This window comes from Bos indicus x Bos taurus, chromosome 22, assembly GCF_003369695.1.
Source record: "Bos indicus x Bos taurus breed Angus x Brahman F1 hybrid chromosome 22, Bos_hybrid_MaternalHap_v2.0, whole genome shotgun sequence".
NCBI classification, from domain to species: domain Eukaryota; kingdom Metazoa; phylum Chordata; class Mammalia; order Artiodactyla; family Bovidae; genus Bos; species Bos indicus x Bos taurus.
In genome coordinates, this window is record NC_040097.1 from 51,180,071 (window position 1) to 51,200,923 (window position 20,853).

Below are 20,853 nucleotides of genomic sequence, written 5' to 3' on the forward strand. Positions count from 1 at the left end.
GAAAAGTCTGAGATTTTTTTTCCATCATGAAAGGATGGATGGATTATATTTGAAGATATCAGAGAAAATACTAGAAGTGACTGTAGTACACACGCATGTGTAAATATAATCCCCACAGTCTGTTGTCATGACTTAAATATTTTGAACTTCAGGTGGGACTATTTTCTCTCCATGCAAAAGTTAGTATTTTCAAGACACATTCTATAGGCACTAAACTGCAGACAATCTAGAAAAACAGGAATTCTGGAAATAAATCCCAGCCAATATCTAGGTGACAGGCATCCACTTCAGAGGACCACCTTACAGGCCAGTATGGTCACTGAAAACGAAAAATTAAAAAAGGAAGTGTTTTCCCTTCCTCAGCCCTTCAGTTCATTTTTGTATTTTCCATCCAGGTTTTCTGCATTTCTCCCAATCTACAATGACATTTATGGAGAAGGCAATGGCACCCCAGTCCAGTACTCTTGCCTGGAAAATCCCATGGACGGAGGAGCCTGGTGGGTTCCATGCAGTCCATGGGGTGGCTAAGAGTTGGACATGACTGAGTGACTTCACTTTCACTTTTCACTTACATGCATTGGAGAAGGAAATGGCAACCCACTCCAGCGTTCTTGCCTGGAGAATCCCAGGGACGGGGGAGCCTGGTGGGCTGCCATCTATGGGGTCGCACAAAGTCGGACATGACTGAAGCAACTTAGCAGCAGCACAATGACGTTTAAACTATGCATCTCCATGCATTTATTTTGGGGTACCATTAAAGCGTACACATTGAAACAGTATCTCCAAAACACAAAACCCACAAGGAATCATCTGAGGAATTTCCATCTCAGCCTCCTTCCTTTATAGAAATGGAAACATTTTCATCTAATAATATACCTAAGCCAATATGGTCCCCACAACCATCATAGGCCAGTTGTCCTGATGGCACAACTCTCGAAATTATCAGAGTCAAAAATACGTAAGACACCTAGAACCTGAAGAGATGTTCTCTTTTGAACTTTAATTCCATGAAAACATGGCAACAGACTTTCAATGTCAAATATAATTTCCCACAGAACTACCTTTCTCCTTTGCTAAAACTGCTCCAATTGATTCAGGTCCTGAAAATGTGACTGGATGCTATTTACAAAAGGACATTAAATTCATCTTTTTCTCTTGTTCTGAAAGATATTAGCTTCCCCCACCCCCATTTCAATCCCTGGCAAGAGCCACTCAAATCAAGGATGGCCAGAAAGGTGTCTGGAATAGAGTGGTGGGATTTGACCCAGCTGTGGATGAAAGATGATTAAATTCAACTCTTCAGGAAATACCCTGAGTGTCCATGACATACAGTCATTCATCTTTTTTGTTTGGGAGTCACAGAGTGGGGACTAAATGTTGATGATCAAAGGCAGGAACTAGACAGAATGCCTAGCAGCCCAGCACTTTGTTACAGGAACAATACCTGAAGGTGTTCCCTGCTCAAGTTCTTCTGCTCTTCCTCAAGGCATAAACACGTGCCATCTATTGGAAATTGGTCATTAAAGGAAAAAAAAAAAAAAGGTAGTGTTCTTTTGCAAGTGAAGAAGTCTGATTATATGATGCTCATTAGCAGAAAAGAAAAGTTTTTAAGGGACAAATTATGTTCTCCAGTGGTATTTGGAAACTTGCAAGAGTCACAAGGATTCTGAGAAGATTGGACCTACAGAACTTTCTGAAATAAAGGGAATGTTCTGTATATTCTCTAATAGGTGCACCTGAAATATGGCTAGCCTGACTGAGGAATTGAATCTTGCAGCTTAAATTATATTTCAATAATTAATTTAAATAGCCATATGTAACTAGTGACTACTATATCAAACTGATTGCAAGTTTAGAGCCATTGCTGAGTCACCAAGAGCCTTTATACAAAGAGTGTTTTATTTTCTCAAAAACTGTTTGACAAGGAAACAGGTCTCAAACATGTGTATTAATATTTATGACTATGCGACTGCAAAATCAGGGTGAATTAAACATAAATGCACCGTCTCTCCTAGGTGAAACCACATCAATCTATTTGATCTCTGGGCTTTCCCACGTCTCTTATGGCCTTATAGAGAAAGAATTAAAAGGACAGCAATGCTTGCCTAGTCTGCAGTCAGTGTGTGCCTGCATTATAGTATCTGAAAATCATAAGAAAAACCAGAATGAAGAATGAAAAACAACAACAGCAACAACTAGGCATATTTAATAGAGAGGGAAGGATTAAAGGACAGTGACCTTCCAGTCCTACTCCTGTTCAAAATAGGAGGTCCATGTGCCAACAATCAGATAAAGTGGAAAGTTGATAAATTTTAAGATGTGTTTTGCCCTCACAATAAAATGCAACCACCAGGACCCAAGACTTCTGAAGCTCAAGGGCCTTTAAACATAACCATTCCAAACTCTCTCCTGCAGATAAATAAATAATCTGAAGTCCAGAGAAGAGAAGCTCTCAGTGTCCCTGAGATAATAGCCAATCTCAGTAGCCCCGGATCTCCCAGCTTGAGTTCTCCCGACTATGACCTTCGCACTCATTCTGCTCAACACAGACTGAGCCTTGAGCAGAGAAGGGGCATCATCATCTCCACCCCAACAAGCCCCAGCCTCCAGAGAACAGAAACTGATGTCTGAGCCACCCTGCTGTGCTTGACACAAAAGTTCCCTTCAGTGACATGGCATTCCTAACAAACCACGCAATGTGCACAATTTACCAAACAAATGTCTTAAGAAATTGCTTTATATGAGGACAGCTTTTCAGTTTAATGTGACTGTGCTATAAAAATGGCCTGCGCTTCAAGGAGAGGTGGGTTCAACAGACACAGTTCGAAGTTTCTAAAGCAAATGACCACTCATTGTAAACATAGTGAGATAGAAGCAAACAATTATTGAAAGAAGCAAAACCAAACAAGCAACCTGCTTTTAGAGCCAGAACTTAGATATTATCTGGCTCAAAAAACTCTGATTTTATAAGTGAAAAAAACCTGAGAGGGCACATTTTACAGGACTTATCTCAAATCACCCAGGTAGTAAGTAAAAGAATTGGGTCTTAGAGGCTGGACTACTGTCTCCCAGTTTGGAGTTTTGTTATTCTAGAAACCACAGTAAGATCAATGTCTTGACATCAGAAAAAGAAAGAAAAGAGTAATTATCCTACATATGTTATTGTTTTTAAATGTCTGTTATTTTTAATCAGAGTTATAGCTGACATAACATGTTCCATGTTTGGTATATAACCACATGGATTACTAATGGAAAGAAGAAAATTGTGTTTCAGGAGCTACGTAACAGATCAGGGAATAAATACACTTTACAGCCTAAATTTTATCAACTTTCCTGGTCCACAATCTTCTATAGATAAATGCCACTATTGTTGAGAAGAGCAAGAGATAAATAACACTGTACATTTGAAATGCCATGTACTTTGAACTGTATACTGCGTTCTTATAAATGAATCCACGAGAGAAAGAGAAAATGCTAAATAAACACAGAGAAGGGGCTTACATTCTCGTGTTGCTGGTCTTGTTGATGATGACCGATTTCCCTGTTTGGTCCACGTTGTGATCCAGCCCAAAGTAAGCGGCCACGCGATGGACAAGCATCCTCTGGTAGGATGACATCTGAGGAAACTTTTTATAATGATTACTGGAACGGAACACAAGAAACAGCACTATCAGCATCTTCGTTTCTGGCCCGTAGTACATTTGAGAGACACACACATAAAACCGTTTCTTTTTCATCCGAACCATTAAGCTTATTTCATTCCTGGCATCACTCAATGTTCTCATTTCCAGACCAATTTTCCACTTATAGATGTATTGATTAAAGTACAATAAGTGTTTTTGTTTCAGAGTTGTGCATTTCTCAGACCACAGGGAACTCAATGTTTGCTGGAAAGTATATTCTGTTTTAGTCCAGGAGACCTTATCCACAGAGCCAGGCGCAGCCACAATGACACGACATAATAGGGGACTGCAGATGTCTATCTGGAGATGTCACTACACGGTTGACACTGAAAGCAGCACATTTATTTCCAGGCATAACTGACTACAGCCAGCTGGAGCCCATTAAAAAACTATAATAAAAACGAAAAGGGTCGCTTCTTGTTACTGCTACTCAATGCTAATCAGTGGTCTCCTGTTTATAGCCATTTTGTCCGGAATTTAACAAGCAGGACTACACATGACCCAAGCAACAATTCCCATCAGCACATAGCTCCTAACTCCAACAGCATCTCTATTTAATGAGTCAGCAAACATATTAAATAATGTTTTATCTACCCCTAAATCTTTCCAGAATGAGTGATTAAACCCATACAGCAAACCAAGACACATTAGATTCATTAACCGGCACTGCGATTCAACATACTTGTTGTCACCAATGAAATCAATAATTTCCTGCTCCATTTTCAGGAGTATCATCCTGTCTCTGCAAAATAAATGTTAAAATGAAAAGGCTTTATGGACTGTCCATTCCCAAAGACTTAACAGTTTCACTTACATGTATGGAAAAATTGTTTAAATCTATGTAGCTACAAATCGGCATCTAACTGTTCTCTGAAATGTGATGTCAAACTATCTGTAATTCCATTCTCCTTAAGGTGATTCCTCATCTGTTAAGTATGTTCTGCCATTGAAAGCTTTGTAGTTTTTAATGTTAACTAAGACATGCAAAGTATTAGGCCCATAAAACACACCAAGTAAATTGTATATTTTAAATTAATAGGAAACTTTAACAAAGCTAAGCCCAAATAGTTGGTTCAATAGCTGCCCTGAAGCATATTTGACATTGCTTCTCATTCTCTATATTTTCCCCCTTAATAAGTATCTCTTTGTGACCAGAAAAGCAGAACTTGTAAACTATAATTTATTCACTGGACAAGTACCCAGGAATTAAGACTAGCTAAAAACATAAACATGAAAACTATTAGCAGAAAAGAGAAAATACAAGAGACAGTTTAAGACATCAGAGATGGACTCAGCCTTCTACAGCTTCCCTCTTAGAAGTGTTTGCATGAATGACTTTATTGTAACGTTCTACTTGACTCCTCTAAAAACAAGATTTACTTAATGATTTACCTGGAATTATTCTTTAATGTGTTAATCAGAAACTCATGTAAATCTATGCCTGTAGAATCCGTATATTCTTGGCTGCAATCTGAAACAAACAGCAGGATGGAGTTATGAGAAAGGGCAGTGGGAGGTGGGCTGAAAAGGGTTTTCCCAGCCTTTCCCTTTTCCCTTACGCTCAGGCAAACTTTAGGTGAATCTACTGGTGTTAGAGGCACATGTTATGAAACTAGCAACCTGGCAACATTAAATCAGAATGAAAATTAGATTCGGGGATTAAGAACACCCAGTAGATTTCCAGTGTGGAAAGACCTAGCTGTCATATGAGAGGAAGTGGGCACGGTCTGGGTGGGTGGGTGGGCGGAGTCAGATGTCATGAGTTCATTTTGGGCTGTCAATCAGCAAGGGCATGACCTCTCCATGGCAGTGATGGGTACTCCCAACCCACAGAGAGAACTCTCAAGAGCTTGAGATACCATGGAACCCTCTTTCTCTTAAAATGGAGAAGGCAAAAACTGAATGCTCTGTTGTAAAACTGTCTAAATATTAACTGATACAAAATATAGGAGGGCATTAAATATTTCCAAGTCTTTCAAGTCTTTTGATGCTGTCTAAAGCTTAATTTCTAAAGCCATCTTAGGAAGCTGTACTTGTTTACTCTCAGATACACCTTGGTTTTTAGATGTTCAGCAGCTGAGACAATCATTTTAAGCAGATCTGTGGTTATGGAGCATATGTGAAGTAGTTGTCATCTCTCAGCTGATCAAATGCCTTATACTGTCTCAGGTATTTAAAAAAAATTAAGTCTATTGCCAATCTGTTTATTCATGGAATTCTTCATATCAACTTAATTTTGTTTTTACTTTTGCTTTCTTTTTTGTTTGTTTGTTTTACTTTTGTATAATTATATGTAAGGCAACAAGTTTTAAAGTCTGGATTGTAGCTTTGTGGTTTTATAAGGAATGACTTTTGGGGAAGAAATTTTTCCTGAAGTAGAAGTGTGTATATTTTACATGAAACATGACGGGGCAGTATATGGGTTGCAGAGACCAAATTCATTTAGTTCAGATAAAATGTTAATATGTGTTCCACTGACATTGACATATACATCTGCGCTCTGGGGACACCACTTACCACTTATCAACTGAGAATTGCCAATCCACTATCTGTCTTTTAAGATAAGCATGAAACTTAAAAGATATAAAACTGGGTACCATTACTGTTCATCAATTCAAATTAACTGTACTAATAAATCTGAATTAGGAACAGATTTATATTCACTCCCTTGTACAAACTTCTCAAAAATAGATCCAAATGAATATCCAAAGAAATATGTGATCCTAAAAATAATCTTTTTAGATACACAAAAATGACACCATGAACAGAAAAAAATCAAGTTCACATCATCTTTTACACACACACACATACATACACATATAAAATTTTATGCAAATTTTGGTGGGAGGTGATATTTGTGTAAAGTCTAGAATGTATTCTGTGACTAGTTATATATAAACTGAGTAAGTTAAGGAAACATTTTTCACATTCACCTTTTGATAACATTCTGATCTTGGGTTTTTCAGAGGTTTTATCTTTGTTTTTATCCTTTTCTTTTTCTCTTTCAGAGTCATCTTTCCTAGATTTATCCTCCTCTTGCAGGCTGGGAAAACTGGAAAGCTGTAAATGAATTGATTCCTGTTGGGGAAAAAATATAATAATTTAGGGCCAGATTTAAGAATCTCTGTCTGGTTTCCATTTTGCATAGAGATTATTAAGAACAGGAAAATGAAAGCCAGGTACAGATTTTTTTTCTTAAATGGTAAAAAAATTATACCTGTCAGAAAAATAATTGCTCTTTAAGATGAATTAACTTTGGAGGTCAATGGAAGGTCATGAGAAGGAGCTAGTACTAAAACTTTGCCTTATGACTATTAACCGCAAGCAAGCTAAATTCCTGTAGATCACAACTCTTATTTTCTCTATAGGTTTATTTTTAAACACTTAGGAAAAATTTCTTTATCAGTAAGTTTGCATCACAGCTACGATCATGTCTTAAAAATTAACATAAAAAAGAGGCTTCTGCAAGTCCTTTTATATAATTCCTTGAACAGAAAAAATTGGCACAAGCACAGACAGACAGATATTACATGAATCATAATTACAGGAAAAAACAGACATAAATACAGGCTATAATAGCCCATTTACAATTAAAATGTTGTTTCAGAGCCACATAAATACTGATTTCTATCACTATGAAAAATAAAAATACAGAATTGAAGGAATCCTAGATATGGGTTACCCTATGTTGCTTACAAAAGCTATTAATAAAGCATTAAAACTTACAATAAGCACTGCCTTTTGGAAAAGGTAGAAAATAGGACTCTATTTTCCATCAATTAAATATAAATATTTAATATTATTTTAATTCTAGTATCAGTGAATCCTTTCAAGATGTAAGAGTCTCTTGAACTAATGCTTGGTTGACCATTTACAGTATTTGGACTGCATCCACTTTTGTATTTATTGATTTTGTACTGAAACAGATCATTTCATATGAACTCATATATCAGCCATTTGGATGATAGTATGTTCACTGTTTTGAAGAAGAATGAGCCAAATTATGTTTTTCAGTTTTATGAAAAAACTATGCTATGATTAAAACTATGACAAATGAGCCAACATTAAGCCCACTGGTTCTTATGTAAGAGATCATCTAATGGGAAAACTTTCTTCCACTGGCGACATTAACATTTATGATGTAGGGGAAAAAATATTCCCAATGACTAATAGTGTTTCCCACTGAAAACTAAACTAAGACTTTTCTACATGTGACTAAACTGATGTCTCTACATCCTCAAATTATGGCCAAACTGGGATTCTTAATGATTCTTGGTAAACCTAGCTGATCTGACAAACAGAAAACCAAAGTCCTCCAATGGTAAGTTTCTTTTTGGGGAGGGGCTCTATTGTGTATTCTGGGCTGGAATAAAAAGTCACCATGGGTGGAAAGCTGTATGATATAGAGGATGCATTAAAACACATTCTCACGGTAAATAGTTATCTTAGCCGGGTTTTCTGATATCCACATGTTTATCCCGGGGATGGCCATATACAAAACTGAGTGTAATCTGATAATAAGGTCTTTTATCACAGCACTTGGGACAGAAATGTCTTAGTCTGCAAAGATTCAGGCAGACTTTGGTGTTACAGTTTGCTTCCACTTGCTAAGGAAAAAGCTGGAACATTTTTGTTTCGAGTGGGGAAGAATCGATTTGACAGTGGGTCAGGAGAGGAAAGCGAGGGTCCCAGGTCAGGAAGTGGTCTCATTACTTCTTCAAAACTGATTGATCCATCCAGCCTCGGCAAGTTTAAATCTAAAATCAAAGAGGCTTGGAAATATGAATGCGACAGCAGAGGCTAAAGGATATTATTTTTTTTTTAAAAATGTACAAATTCCTGCCACGTGCCTTTTCTACACGTTATGGTGTTGAAAGAACACACGAAGTGCTATAGAGTTGGTAAAAAACAATCTGTTCTTTTTTAATATTTTTATTGATATGCTCAATAATAAAATACAAGTGTTAAATACATCAGTACAGGATAACGTTATCTCCAACAACAGGAAAAGAATGATTCAAGTTGCAGCAATACACTGATAGGTAAAGAGTATAACATTAGAAAAGAAAACACTTCCTTTAACTTAAGGACAGACTGAACCATCTGCTATGGGTCTGAGATCAAGTAATACAGGTAGCAAAAGTTTTTTCCCACACAGGAAAATGAAGGCAGTTTTCCAAATACTGTGAATACACACACATTGGGGGAGCCACACAATCCGTATGCCGTACACTTCGGCCAGTGTTGTCGGGGATTCAGTTCCCACATGTTGTTAAGTGCCGGTGGTACCTAATGCAGGCATTGGATACAAGCTCAAAGGTCTGCTTCTTTATTCTCTAAAAGAGCAGCATGGCCACTTGCTTATATGTGTGTGAGGGGGTGTGGGGGGCGGGCCCTGCTCCCACCTCCTCAGCCAGTCCCAAGGAAGGCTTGCAAGTTCTAATTCCTACAAAGCTAGTCTCAAGTTACTCAGCATGGGGCGAGCAGGAGCAAAGTACCATTTGCCTCTTATTTCTCTGCTCCAGTTGCAAGGAGTAACCTAGTCTTAGGTCCAGGGTGGGTACAATGATACAGATGATCACTTGAAAAAAAACCTCCTCCCAGTACCTCATCAAATAGGATTAAAAAAATCAGATGAAATCTATAAAGGCTGTGTTCTTCTGCCTGGCATTCGGAGTAGGGGACCACTGGGGCATTATTTCTCTCAGAGTCTGTCATTCTGCAGAATTAACATGTATTGTGTGCATTACATCACAAGCCATCCATCCACACTGAATGATATAAGCTGTGATATTCGCCTCATTCCCCCTTTTAAATCTCCAAACAAAAAAGAAGCACAAATAAAATGCTGAACAAAAGCCACACGTTTCTCAGAGCCCAAGGAAAATAAAACTTGTATAAAACATAGTGATGGCTACTGAAAGCTAGCTCGCCCTTGGCGTACGACATGGGTGGCAGGTTGAGGAAATGAGGCTGGGGGAAAAAATACTCTAAGGATGAAATCTACGAGGAATTTATTTTTGGTCCTTTGAAAGAAAGTGCTCTCAACGCTCTCTGTATCCAAGAGGAAAATTTTGAGAATTTTAATGAAATTATAAAGAAAAAGGCAAAACACAGCCCCTCAAAATAATGCTAACTTAATTTTTCCTCCTCTGAGTTCAGATCAATCATTTTACTTTTGTCCTGACTGTTCTCAGCCTCTGATAAAACAAGGAAAAATTTTAACAGCAAGACCATTTTTCTAAAAGCGAATATAATGCCTGAAAGGCAAACAAAAATAAATACCATGTGAAGAGTTTTGTTGGAAGTTGAATTTTTAGAGCTGAACAGCCTTGCTGTAAGGAGCAAAAATTAGGTGTAAGGATGTGCAGCAAAGTATTAATAATATTAACTTAAATTCACATTCATCTCAGATTTATTTCTGGACCATTTTTCCGGTAGTGAGAAATCTCCACCAAAGGCCCTAAAAGTATGTGTCCAAAGCTCAATGCACCTTATTCACTATTTCTGAAACTTCCTAAGAGCCAAAATTTGTGTTTTTATAGGCAAGTGCAAGACTCTCCACTAAGGGAGGAGACGTGGTACTTAGGACTGTATTTGGTTCAGTCTGATCAAGAGAGAGCCTTTGAGGAATAGCAGCACGACCGTGCTTACATTTTAATCTAAATTCTTTTGAATTCCTTTCCATGTGCAGTATTCAGAGGGTCTGGAAAAAAAACAAATGTAATACTTTGAGACTGTTCAACTAATTTAGGGTGTCTCAGAAACGGGGGAGGAAGCTGGACTTTGTCCTTCTTCAACTAGTTTGTGCTCCCCCCAAAACACTGTTTAATGCCAAATGAATCCTCATGCACACAAAGTGGGTCCCGTTCCCCCATGACCCATAAAGACAGGGCGTATACCTGGTCCTGAAGACTTTCCCCTCCTGGTCTGGCCGAGGACTCTTCACAGACAGCAAGGCTGCGAGTCAATTTACCTTTTCCTGCTCCTGACTGGGGAGGCGAAAGAAATGGGAAGGAAAGGAAAATAAAGGGAAAAAAAAAAAAAAAAAAAACAACCAGGAAATAAACTCAGGCTGTCAAAACATCTCCACCTTCTCTGGACATTCCCAGATCAAAATTTTTAAAAGCTAGCTTCAAATCCATAGCTCAGGGCTGTCTACACTGGTTCTGAGTCTTGGACCCCTAGGCTGATGGGAACAAAGCGTCTACTTTGGCTCAAAGCATCAGATCTGTGTTGACGGCGATGCAGGTGGAGGAGAGCATGGAAGAATATATTTAAAGAAAACTCTTAGCAAACTGCCCATCGCACTGGGAACATACAAAGAATGTACAAGCAAGGAAGAAAAGACAACACAGATGGATTCTACTAAAACTGGATTTGAAAGTGATCTGACTGAGAAAATATGTTAAAAGTTGAAGACTGTATCCTAAACATCAGAACCTGTTTACTTCAAGGCAGAAACTAATTGGACATACAAAAAAATTTCCCCCAAATTTGATTTAAAATGAAAAAAATGAGCAGCAATTCATTTGTAAAGCACTGTCAAATTTGCCAGGATCAAATATATGTACACTGCAGCTATGTGAACCCTAAATGCTCTAATTAAAAAGCACACAGAGCAAGAGAGAAAGAGCAGTGTCAACACGACCACATTAAACACAGGCAGCATGGGTGCAGCCAAGATCTACATACAACCCTGTGCCTCCTTGGCAAATCCTCTACCCCTATGTGACATATGGATATCAGGTCAACGCAGAACTCCAGAACCCTACCTTGGATTTTCTTCTCTCTTGGTTCTGAGCCACCAGCCGCCTCTGTATGTTAGAAACAAAATCAAACAGACAAACAAACAGTCAACCAACAACCAGGAGAGGGAAGTGGGGGGGACAGAGAGAGAAAAAGATGTCACTAGAGTTGAAAAATAAATAACAACAGCAATCAGGCATTATAACCATGGGGGAGGAGGACTCCTGCCCTTGCTCCCCCAAAACTTTTGACCATTTAGCTTTTCTCCTCCCCTCCTTACAGAAGCTCATGCATGCTTAGTCGCTCCACTGTGTCTGACTCTTTGTGACCTTATGGACTGTAGCCCGCCAGGCTCCTCTGTTAACATGATTCTCCAGGCAAGAATACTGGAAAGGGTTGCCATTTCCTTCTCCAGGGGATCTTCCCGAACCGAGGATTGAACCAGTGTCTCTTACATCTCCTGCACTGGCAGGCAGGTTCTTTACTATCTGAGCCACCAGGGAAGCCCCACAGAAGCTTGTTGGGGAAGGCAAAGGCTGGCCCTGAGGTCATTTGGCCATTATGCCATTATCTGCCTTTGTGCATTTATGAAATAAAAACAGTTAACACTTTTGTAGTTTGGTTCACAGAAAATCAATACAGGTTATTTACAAGTCTAGTTTGTTTTCCTTCTACCAAATCTCCTTCTCTCATAAATCCTGACCACTTAAACATATCACTTGTTGAGTACTCTGAATCACCCCCAAACTGCCCCCTGTCTCTTCCAGGGCATTCTCTCTTCCTGGCTGGGAATTCTAAGCTTTTCTGCTGATAAGAATTGATGCTTAGCCTGCGCAAGAAGGTCAACAGAGCTCATGTCTTTGATATTTCTTGGTCTGTCATGAGCTGACCCTTCCTCTTTTCATGGAATACAAATCTATTTTTAAAACTCAGCTAGTATAAAGCTGCCTCAGCAGAAGCCCTCCACAAACTCCTTGAGGTGGTCTGGAAATTAATATGGAGAAGCTGTGGGAAAATTCAGTCATTAAATATGTTCTTTGTGTATATATATATATATATATATATGTATGTATATATATACATACACATACTATTTCAAAGGGCATTTTGACCAGAATGTACTGTTTAGTCAGAAAAAAAGGACTAATAAATGGGAAAAGAGAAGATTTGTTTTATGAATTTTCTGTTCATTTAACTTGGGATTCCCAGGTGACTCAGTGATAAAGAATCTGCCTGCCAATGCAGTGGGGAGATGTGGGTTCAATCTCTGGGTCAGGAAGATCCCCTGGAGGAGGAAATGGCAACCCACTCCAGTATTCTTGCCTGGAGGATCCCATGGACAGAGGAACCTGGGGGGCTCTGGTCAATGGGGTCTCAAAGAGTTGGACATGATTACACATGTTCATTTTACTAGTCAAACTCTTTACAAGCAAGACAAACAAACCTTCAGAGTATCTTCAAAATGAAAGAAAGGGGTGCACACAGCAGTATGACAAATGGGATTTCTCCAGGCTTACCTGTAATTCCAGTTTCTCCTCCTCGTCCAGACTTTCAGATTTAATCACACCATTCTCCGGAGTGGCCGTCTCCTGCTCAGGCCCACCTTCCTCCACTATGGTCTGACTCAGGTCTCCTGGCTCAGACATTCTCCCAGATGCAAATTAAAATCACAAGGTTTGACACCCTATAAGGTGAAGACATCAGAAAGTAAAGTCAGCGCAGGGTGAAGTCTTGACCATCATGGTTGAGATACTGGATTCTTCCCTTTGTTCTCAAAATCAAATGAGCAACTCCAGCCTCCCTGCCAATTGCACCGAAAGAGAATAAAACAAGACCAAATCAAGGACCCCAGACAAACACCAAGAGGCAGATTTGGTCACTCAATCCACGACCCTTGACACACACATACACACGCTCCTATCAATACACCTTGCTGTCAGGGTGGATCAATACATCTTAAACTGAGACACCCAAGTCCCACACACCTCCCGGTTCCTATGCTCCACTCCAAAATGGAAGCAGAAGAAAAAGAGAGTATTTCCCCAACTCTTCCTCCGCTTCCGAGTTGGGAGGTGGTACCTGTTCTACAGCATCTCTAAGATGACTCACAAATGATTTGCAAGTTTCAACCATAGACATACCTTCCTGGGTCTAAGGGATTCAGTACACTCTACAGGGAGAGAAACCAACGTAAGAGGTAATAATGCAGAATACATACAGGATCCCAATATGGCAATAAACCATCAGGGACTTCAGACTTCAAACTGACAGAGATACTATTAAAAGCAGAAGCTCTCCCCCAGCCCCTGTCAGTGGCTGGTGCTGTGGAGATCCTTCGGAAGTAACTCTCAGGTAGGGAGCTCCAATGAAGTTATCACAACTGAACTCTGATGCTCCAGGCTCATAAGAGATGACTACACAGATGCTAGAAATGACTTTTCTAAGTATAAGCCTGTTATTAGTATTTTTTTCTCCCTACCTCCATAAAGCCCCTGACACTTCCCCTTCTGATGTGCTGTCAAATGAGGCTCATGAATAATTCAGCTTTTACTTCCTCCTCAGTTTTTTTTTTTAAGAAAGAAAAAAGGAGAAAAAGGAAGGAAAGGGAAAAAAAAGAGGAAAGAAAGAAGGAAATAAAAAAAAAGGACAGGAAAAAAGAAGAAAGGAAGGAAGGAAAAAAGAAAAAATAAAAGACAGAAAGACCTTGTAGCCTAGAAAGTCACTTCTTTCACAAAAATTCCCAAGTAATGACTGCCCTGTTCCCAGTCATTACAACAGTAATTATTAATGGACATATCAGTGTCTTGATACGTTTATCTGGGAGTGTTTAAGTACCATATACTAATTCAGTAACTTTATTTCCAAGTGGACATAGGAAGCATGAGAAAAATCTAATAACACAGTAATTTCTGTTGCAAATATGCTAAGACCTACCATGATAGGACAGATGGTATTTAATGATACTGTTAAAAAAACACAGGCTCACTTGGCAAAGGATTGTGGGGATGGAAAAGGAAAAGTTTTCATCAGGGATGATGGAGTTTGCGAGGGGCCAGTGAGCAAGGCTCAGAGGTTTGAGGAGGTTTGAGGATATTCCCTTCAGTGTACCCGACAGATCTCTCATATTTCAGTGACACAGGGGAGAGATGCAGTTAACCAAATAAAAAGTTCTGTTTCTCAAAGCAAACAGTTTGTTTCTCAACGTACTGAGTCGGGGGAGGAGACAGGACTTCTGTTGCCCTAACTTTTTTTCCTGGAGCATTTCAATCAAAAACAGATCGTGACCAGATTTTTTTAAAAAAATGAAATGCACAAATTGAGCTCTAATTTTACAAACTCTGAGCCAGCTGAATCCCTTATACAGATGCTGTCTGTTTGGGTGGCCTTTCAGGAACTGCTCCATGCAAACATGCACATTTACAGACTGAGGAAAACATACAGATGAAGTGATAGCCATCCAATGACAACTCTTTACCTTTCGTGCAGGAGTCCGGCTGCCGGTCTTGGCAACTTAGGAGCGGCTTCTGTCCTTCTTCGCTGGGAAAATCCACACGTGGGATCAGAGACAACGAGAGTCCCATGTCCCCATTAACAGTTCAAAACGCCCATCTCCATGTGATTCCCTTACACGGTCTGACACATCGTCCACCTGAAAAAAGACGAAAAGTCAACAGTAACGATAATGGCAATAATCATGGTAGGGGCAAAGGACTAAACAAACAAGACTGGGTTCCTAACACTGATGACCGGCCTCCAGCAAACCACGTTCACGGCTTGATCCACTCCACCTGTCCCAAGCTGCCTGCTTCTTCTCTAATGAAGGCTCCAGCCGGCTGTTCAAGTCAGAGCGGCACCCACGCAACGAGCTAAAATTAACAATCGCATTATGCGCCGAAGATTACTCACTTCATTTTTAACCTTTTTTAGTGAAATCTCGCACTTTATATTAAAAAAAAAAACACACAACAAGCTTGTGTGTTTGCCTCTATGACAATCCAGATCACCTAAGAGCAAAAAAGTCTTGCCTCCCTTTTTTAACCCCAGCCTTTGTCTTAATTATAGATCAATATAATCTCCAGAGTACTGTTTTTTTTTGGTGACTCTTTTCTTTAGGAAAGCTATCCTAAGAAAGCACGTTGAATGATTTTTGACTTAATGAGGCATTAGCTGTAAAAGTGAAAAAAAAAAATACAAAGAAAGGAAAAAGAAAACTTTCATAATGATATTGTTGAGAGTGCTCTTTTTTTTCCTCCACTGACAGTTCAGGAAGAATTCCTAATATTCTCGTCGCTGGGTGAACACCATCAATCGGTCCCCCACCCTCCCCATGAGGACTGCCACCACCAGCTGGGTATTCTGTTTGACAGCGAAGCAATCCTGCCAGAGGGATTCAACAGACATGCAAACTTTTGAACCTGTTGAAAACAATCCCTGCTAGAACGTGCACTTTCCTTTTCTCGCAGCTCCTCCAGGAGCAGCAGCGAAGACAGCCTGAATGCAAACAGAGACGGATTCCTAATACCATTTGCCCAACCCAAGCTGTATCTCTCTCCCAGCGCTGCAACTCTACCCTGGCGCACATCTGCTGAGTATAACAGCCTGCACACGTGTTCCGCCACAGACCTGACTTTGAAAACGCTCAGTACATCTCAGTTATTTACTCTGAAGTTTAGAAACCCTCCCTGGCCCCCCCTCGCTCCCCCTCCCAAGCCGCCAGGAGCACAGCTGGCTCCTCATCAGGTTTTACTGCAGCTTGATGAACAGCCTATTGGGTTATGACTCCATTTGTTGTGTGAGAGGAAAACAACTGTTGAAAATTCAATCGTTTCTACAGTCAATCCTTTCCAGCTTGATTGACGGCTTTATTAAAATGGCTGTACAAAGTGTTTCTTGTGTTGTTAAAAATTATATAACTATTTTTTAAGGACATATTGGCGAAGGAAATAAGAAGTTAGAATCAAAATGCATTGGTCATCGACAGTAATTTTAATTTTTCAATTTTGACCAGTTTTGCGTCCTAAACACTTGATATTAAATAGAAGTCAACATGCCTTAAAATTAGGATATATTTAAACAACGGGCCACATATCTAATATGTCTTAAAATAGAGGCACCTGTGATGGATGGATTTACCAAATGCTTTCTGGCTTCTGTTTTCCTTTTGTCAAAGAGAATGAAGTTATCAATGATCACTGCAGCCTTCCCATCTCCTTTTTCTGATGCTCCTATTTGCACAGCGGGGTTAATCCAGCCGGTGAAGTGCTCGTGCGGTTTTCAGATCTAAGCCTTAGATGCCTTATTCCAGCCCCAGTAGGTGGATGCAAGATATAATTCTTTCCACGAAGAAAGAACAAACTGATATTCACGTAACCATCTCAGAGCGTGAACAGCCTGGATATATAGTGTGTGCGTAATTACCAGGACACGTTTGGAAATAGCACTGTGCTCTAAAGCCAGCGAGGTATTATTCTTGCATTCCTGAATCATAAAGTCATCATCCACCAAGATAAAAGGGAGTATGGGCATATGGGAACGAGCAGAGAGGAACATATGGATCACAAATATTTTTGTAACTGATTAAAATTGTTCTCTTTGCTAAGAAAGTGTTGCCAGGAAATCAACCCTAGTCCAGCTTTTCTGTTCCCCTAACTAACCCGACTCTTCCTCTGTCATTTAATCTTCACTTGTTCCGATTTCTCCCATTTTACACAGAGAGGCAAAACCATGTCTAACAAATATATTTTACCCAACATTTGGTTAATGGATATTCTGGCCAAGTGTCAAGTGTTATGTGGTTGTGGTATGGGGGGAGGGAGAAAAAGAGGAGACACTCAACAAATGCACAAAATAAAAGTTACTGCAGTTCTTTCAGTTACAAGATTTTAACCATAGATTAGGAGGTGATATTGAGCAAAGGCAGGCAATGAACAAGCTATAGGAAACTGATCAATAACACTAGCAGCTATTTACAATGAGGACAATAGTGACCATTTCACATTCTATTCATGTTGTTTCTTATTTTTTTGGCTGACTTTAGAGTCGGACACGACTGAAGTGACTTAGCAGCAGTAGCAGCAGGGTTGCAGAGTAGCAGCTGAGTTTGTGGGGATGAGAAAGAGAGGGAGAGAGAAGTACAATGCAAAAGACCAAATATTCTGTCTTTCATCATCACCAACAAAATAGGTGTGTCCTAATTGTCTATGTGTGTGTGCATGTTACATATATTAATCGCTGGGCTGTTGGGTGGAGAAATAAAGCTTGAGGTTTGATTCCAATTCTAGCAGTGATTTATTTCTCAGAGGATATCTAAAATGGGACATCAAATTCTATTTGCAAGCTGGGAGGGCCACGTTACTAGTCACTTTTGTCACAGTCCTTCTACTCAAAATCAGCAGAGGATGACTCATCCCAAATCACTATAGGTCCTTTATGATGAAACAACATAATCAAGATTTCCTTATGTGAACAATTGAGATGGTTCTCGCTTCTACACCATTCCTTCTTTTTTTAGCTGGTCGCAGTTCTGCAAATGTAAGCTGCTGGCGAACTGTGATATTAGTCATCTGTCAATTGGCTGCAAAAGGTATTTAAATGCAACCCCTTAGCAACCAAAGACACATCCTAGTCTCAAAGCAGTTATTCTGTTAAAGTTTTAAAAAAAATAGTTTGAAGGTTTAAGTTTAAAGACTTAAAAAGAGAGAAAAGTAATTGAAATGTAATCCTTTTAGAAATGAGAGCCACCATGGCATCAAGGCATGAACAGAAGGTACAGATTAATACCTTCAGTGAGCTTGAATATTCCCCCAGGTTACAGAAAGATGTCAATACGAAAATTTCACATAAGTTTACTTTCCCAAAGAAAATGTTTTCCTTCAATATACATGTATAAGAAACACTCAACCAGGAGTTCTATCCTTTCATTAAACTCCTTTTGGTCAACTCCATGCACAAGCATTCTGTAAGATTCTTGAACCACCCAGGCAAATGCCAAAATAACCAGACAACTGTTTTGGAGGAAGAACCTAGGAGGAGATTTAAGAAGAGGAATTTTCATACTAGGGGTTTAAGGGTAGAATTATTTTACATGAATATTCTTATTTCAACTTGGATAGCTAAGCAGTTTATAAATATACAGTAATTCATATGAAGAACAGCACTTTTTCTTATTACAGCAAACTGGACACAAACATAACCTTCATCAACATTTATCAGGCTTCCAATAATGGAAATAACTGATGTCAAAGCTTTGGACATAAGAACAGTACCACAAAAATCATAAGTGCCTTTAAAAATAAGAGGGGTCGGATCTCAATAAAAACATTCCAAGGAAAAAAAAAACAATGTTTCAATTCTTTACTTTCCTAAAAAGTGTTCATGGAATCTCTACCATGTACAAGGATGTGCTAATACAATCTCAAAAAGAAAAATCTTTTTTTTTTAAAGAATATAATAAAAGTTAAATAATTCTTATGGATCCACATGAAAAAATTTAAACAATTTTATTTTCATCATCCTCTTTTTGATTAGTCATCAACTGGAAGATAAAGATGTATTCTGTTTTATAATTCTTAAATGTTTTCTCAGTGTATTTCAAAAGAAGAAAGGCATAAACTTGGGAGAAGGAAATAATGTACTGGGTCCCATAATAAATATTTGGATATCCCCACAGAGTGAACTAGTTGATAAAATTAATAAAGCAAAATGTAGCAGAGACTGGCATAAGATTCTACATTTGGGTTCAAAAAAATAGTTGCATAATTTTGAATTTTTAGTTTAGACAAGAGAAGACTTAGGGAGGACAAATAGCTATTTTCTTATGCTATTTTAAAACATTCAGAAAACAAGGAATTGGTCTTACTTGGTATTGCTTCAAAAGTTAGCACTAGGCAAAAAAAGAAAAAAAAAAAACCAACACAAAGAACAACCTACCTTTTTAAACACAGAACTACCATATGACCCAGTAATTCAACTCCTAGATGGATATCCAAAAAAAAAAAAAAAAACAACCCAGAAACCTAGGACTAGAACACCAATGTTCATGGCAGCATTATTCACAATGGCCAAAAGGTATCCATCAGTGGATGAATGGATAAACTTAATGTGGTATACAGACGATGGAATATTACTCTGTCTTAAAAAGGAATGAAATTGACGTTGCAATATGGATGGACTTTGAAAATATTATTCTTAGTAAAATGAGTCAGACACGGAGAACAAATGTGGTGTGATTCTGCTTACACAAGGTACCTAGAACAGGCAAATTCATGGAGACAGAAAATAGAGCAGAGACTATCAGGAGCTGGAGGTAAGGAAGGAAGGGGTTACTGTTTAACTGGTACAGAGCTTTGTGGGGGATGATGGAGAAGTTGTGAGTATAGATGTGATGGCTTCACTGTTTAATGCCACTGAATTGTACACTTAGGAGCAACTAAAATGATAAAATATTATGTATATGTCACCAGGAAAGAACTTAAAAAACTCTTTTCTTCTAGAATATGATTTAAAAGGAAACAAATCAATATACGTACAAACAGACCAAAGGCAGAAAACGACAGAGGAAGTGGCCTTCTACTTTACAAAACTGCTTCTGGGGTACTGATAACACTGATATATGTAAGGACAAGTGTGGTGGATGTAACCTGCTTGGTGTGTGCTGATTCAAAAAGGTACCCAATAAGGACCATCCTCCTTCTCCTCATGGTCATCTTAGCAGTCTCGTCTTTGGCAAGACAAGCTTTGTTATTTAACCATCCAAAGTGGAAGCTGCAGGGATGAAAGGTTAGGATGTGACGATCTTCAGACTCTTCCACTGCATCTCTACTAGAATCAAGGTGTGTTTGGCCAATGTGTCTTCATCCACAAAAGGCAACAGAAACTACTTCTAACTGCAAGACAACCCCGGTGCATCTTACTGCAATACAAACACCCACTGTCAATCATCTGGATGAGAGGGCTGGAGCTAGCCACTCTGTCACATCAATGACTCAGTATTTTGCACACTTTTTTTTTAAACGGCAGATAAGGAGAGTTTTCTGACCAAAATAAATAGCACAGAGCACAAGGCCAGTGGCCCTGCTGCCACGTTAGACTGAGAAAGCATTGAGGGTCACTTCAGTTTGACTGGGCGACCCCTGGGACCACTCCCAGGATTTTAAAATAGTCTCAAACTTTCATAAACCATGCAGGGTAATCACCACCTTATGTTTCTTGCCTCAATCTGTTAATTGTCTAGGCATGACTTATCTATATACAAGGTGGTGTCACCAACCTCCAGTCATGTGCAAACTCAAAGAAAATGTGCGAGTACTCAGAAAACCACAGCCTTGCCAAGAACCTTGAAATCAGCCAGTCTAGCTGATACTAAATGCATTGTCTTGGAGAAGATCCATAACCAGATAGTGGCAGAGCTGGGTCAAAAACA

The 20,853-nt window shown here is 39.1% G+C and overlaps 1 protein-coding gene across 22 annotated transcripts in view; it reads right to left on the minus strand.

Moving 5' to 3' along the window:
- Positions 1–20,853, minus strand: part of ARPP21 (cAMP regulated phosphoprotein 21) — a 164,240-nt gene that overhangs the window by 102,145 nt on the left and 41,242 nt on the right. For 9 of the 22 annotated variants that reach the window (XM_027523893.1, XM_027523909.1, XM_027523899.1 and 6 more), the window contains exons 2-9: positions 14,908–15,081; positions 12,950–13,116; positions 11,459–11,500; positions 10,586–10,675; positions 6,617–6,761; positions 5,076–5,154; positions 4,366–4,425; positions 3,502–3,642 (exon numbers count right to left, since the gene is read on the minus strand). In XM_027523893.1, coding sequence (XP_027379694.1) covers positions 3,502–3,642; positions 4,366–4,425; positions 5,076–5,154; positions 6,617–6,761; positions 10,586–10,675; positions 11,459–11,500; positions 12,950–13,078 — 686 coding nt within the window. In that variant the 5' untranslated portion in view covers positions 13,079–13,116; positions 14,908–15,081. Of the gene's footprint in view, positions 1–3,501; positions 5,155–6,616; positions 6,762–10,585; positions 10,676–11,458; positions 11,501–12,949; positions 13,117–13,417; positions 13,492–14,907; positions 15,082–15,170; positions 16,090–16,546; positions 18,761–20,853 lie in introns of those variants that run through there. The other 13 variants (XM_027523912.1, XM_027523911.1, XM_027523910.1 and 10 more) reach the window with 7 other exon arrangements.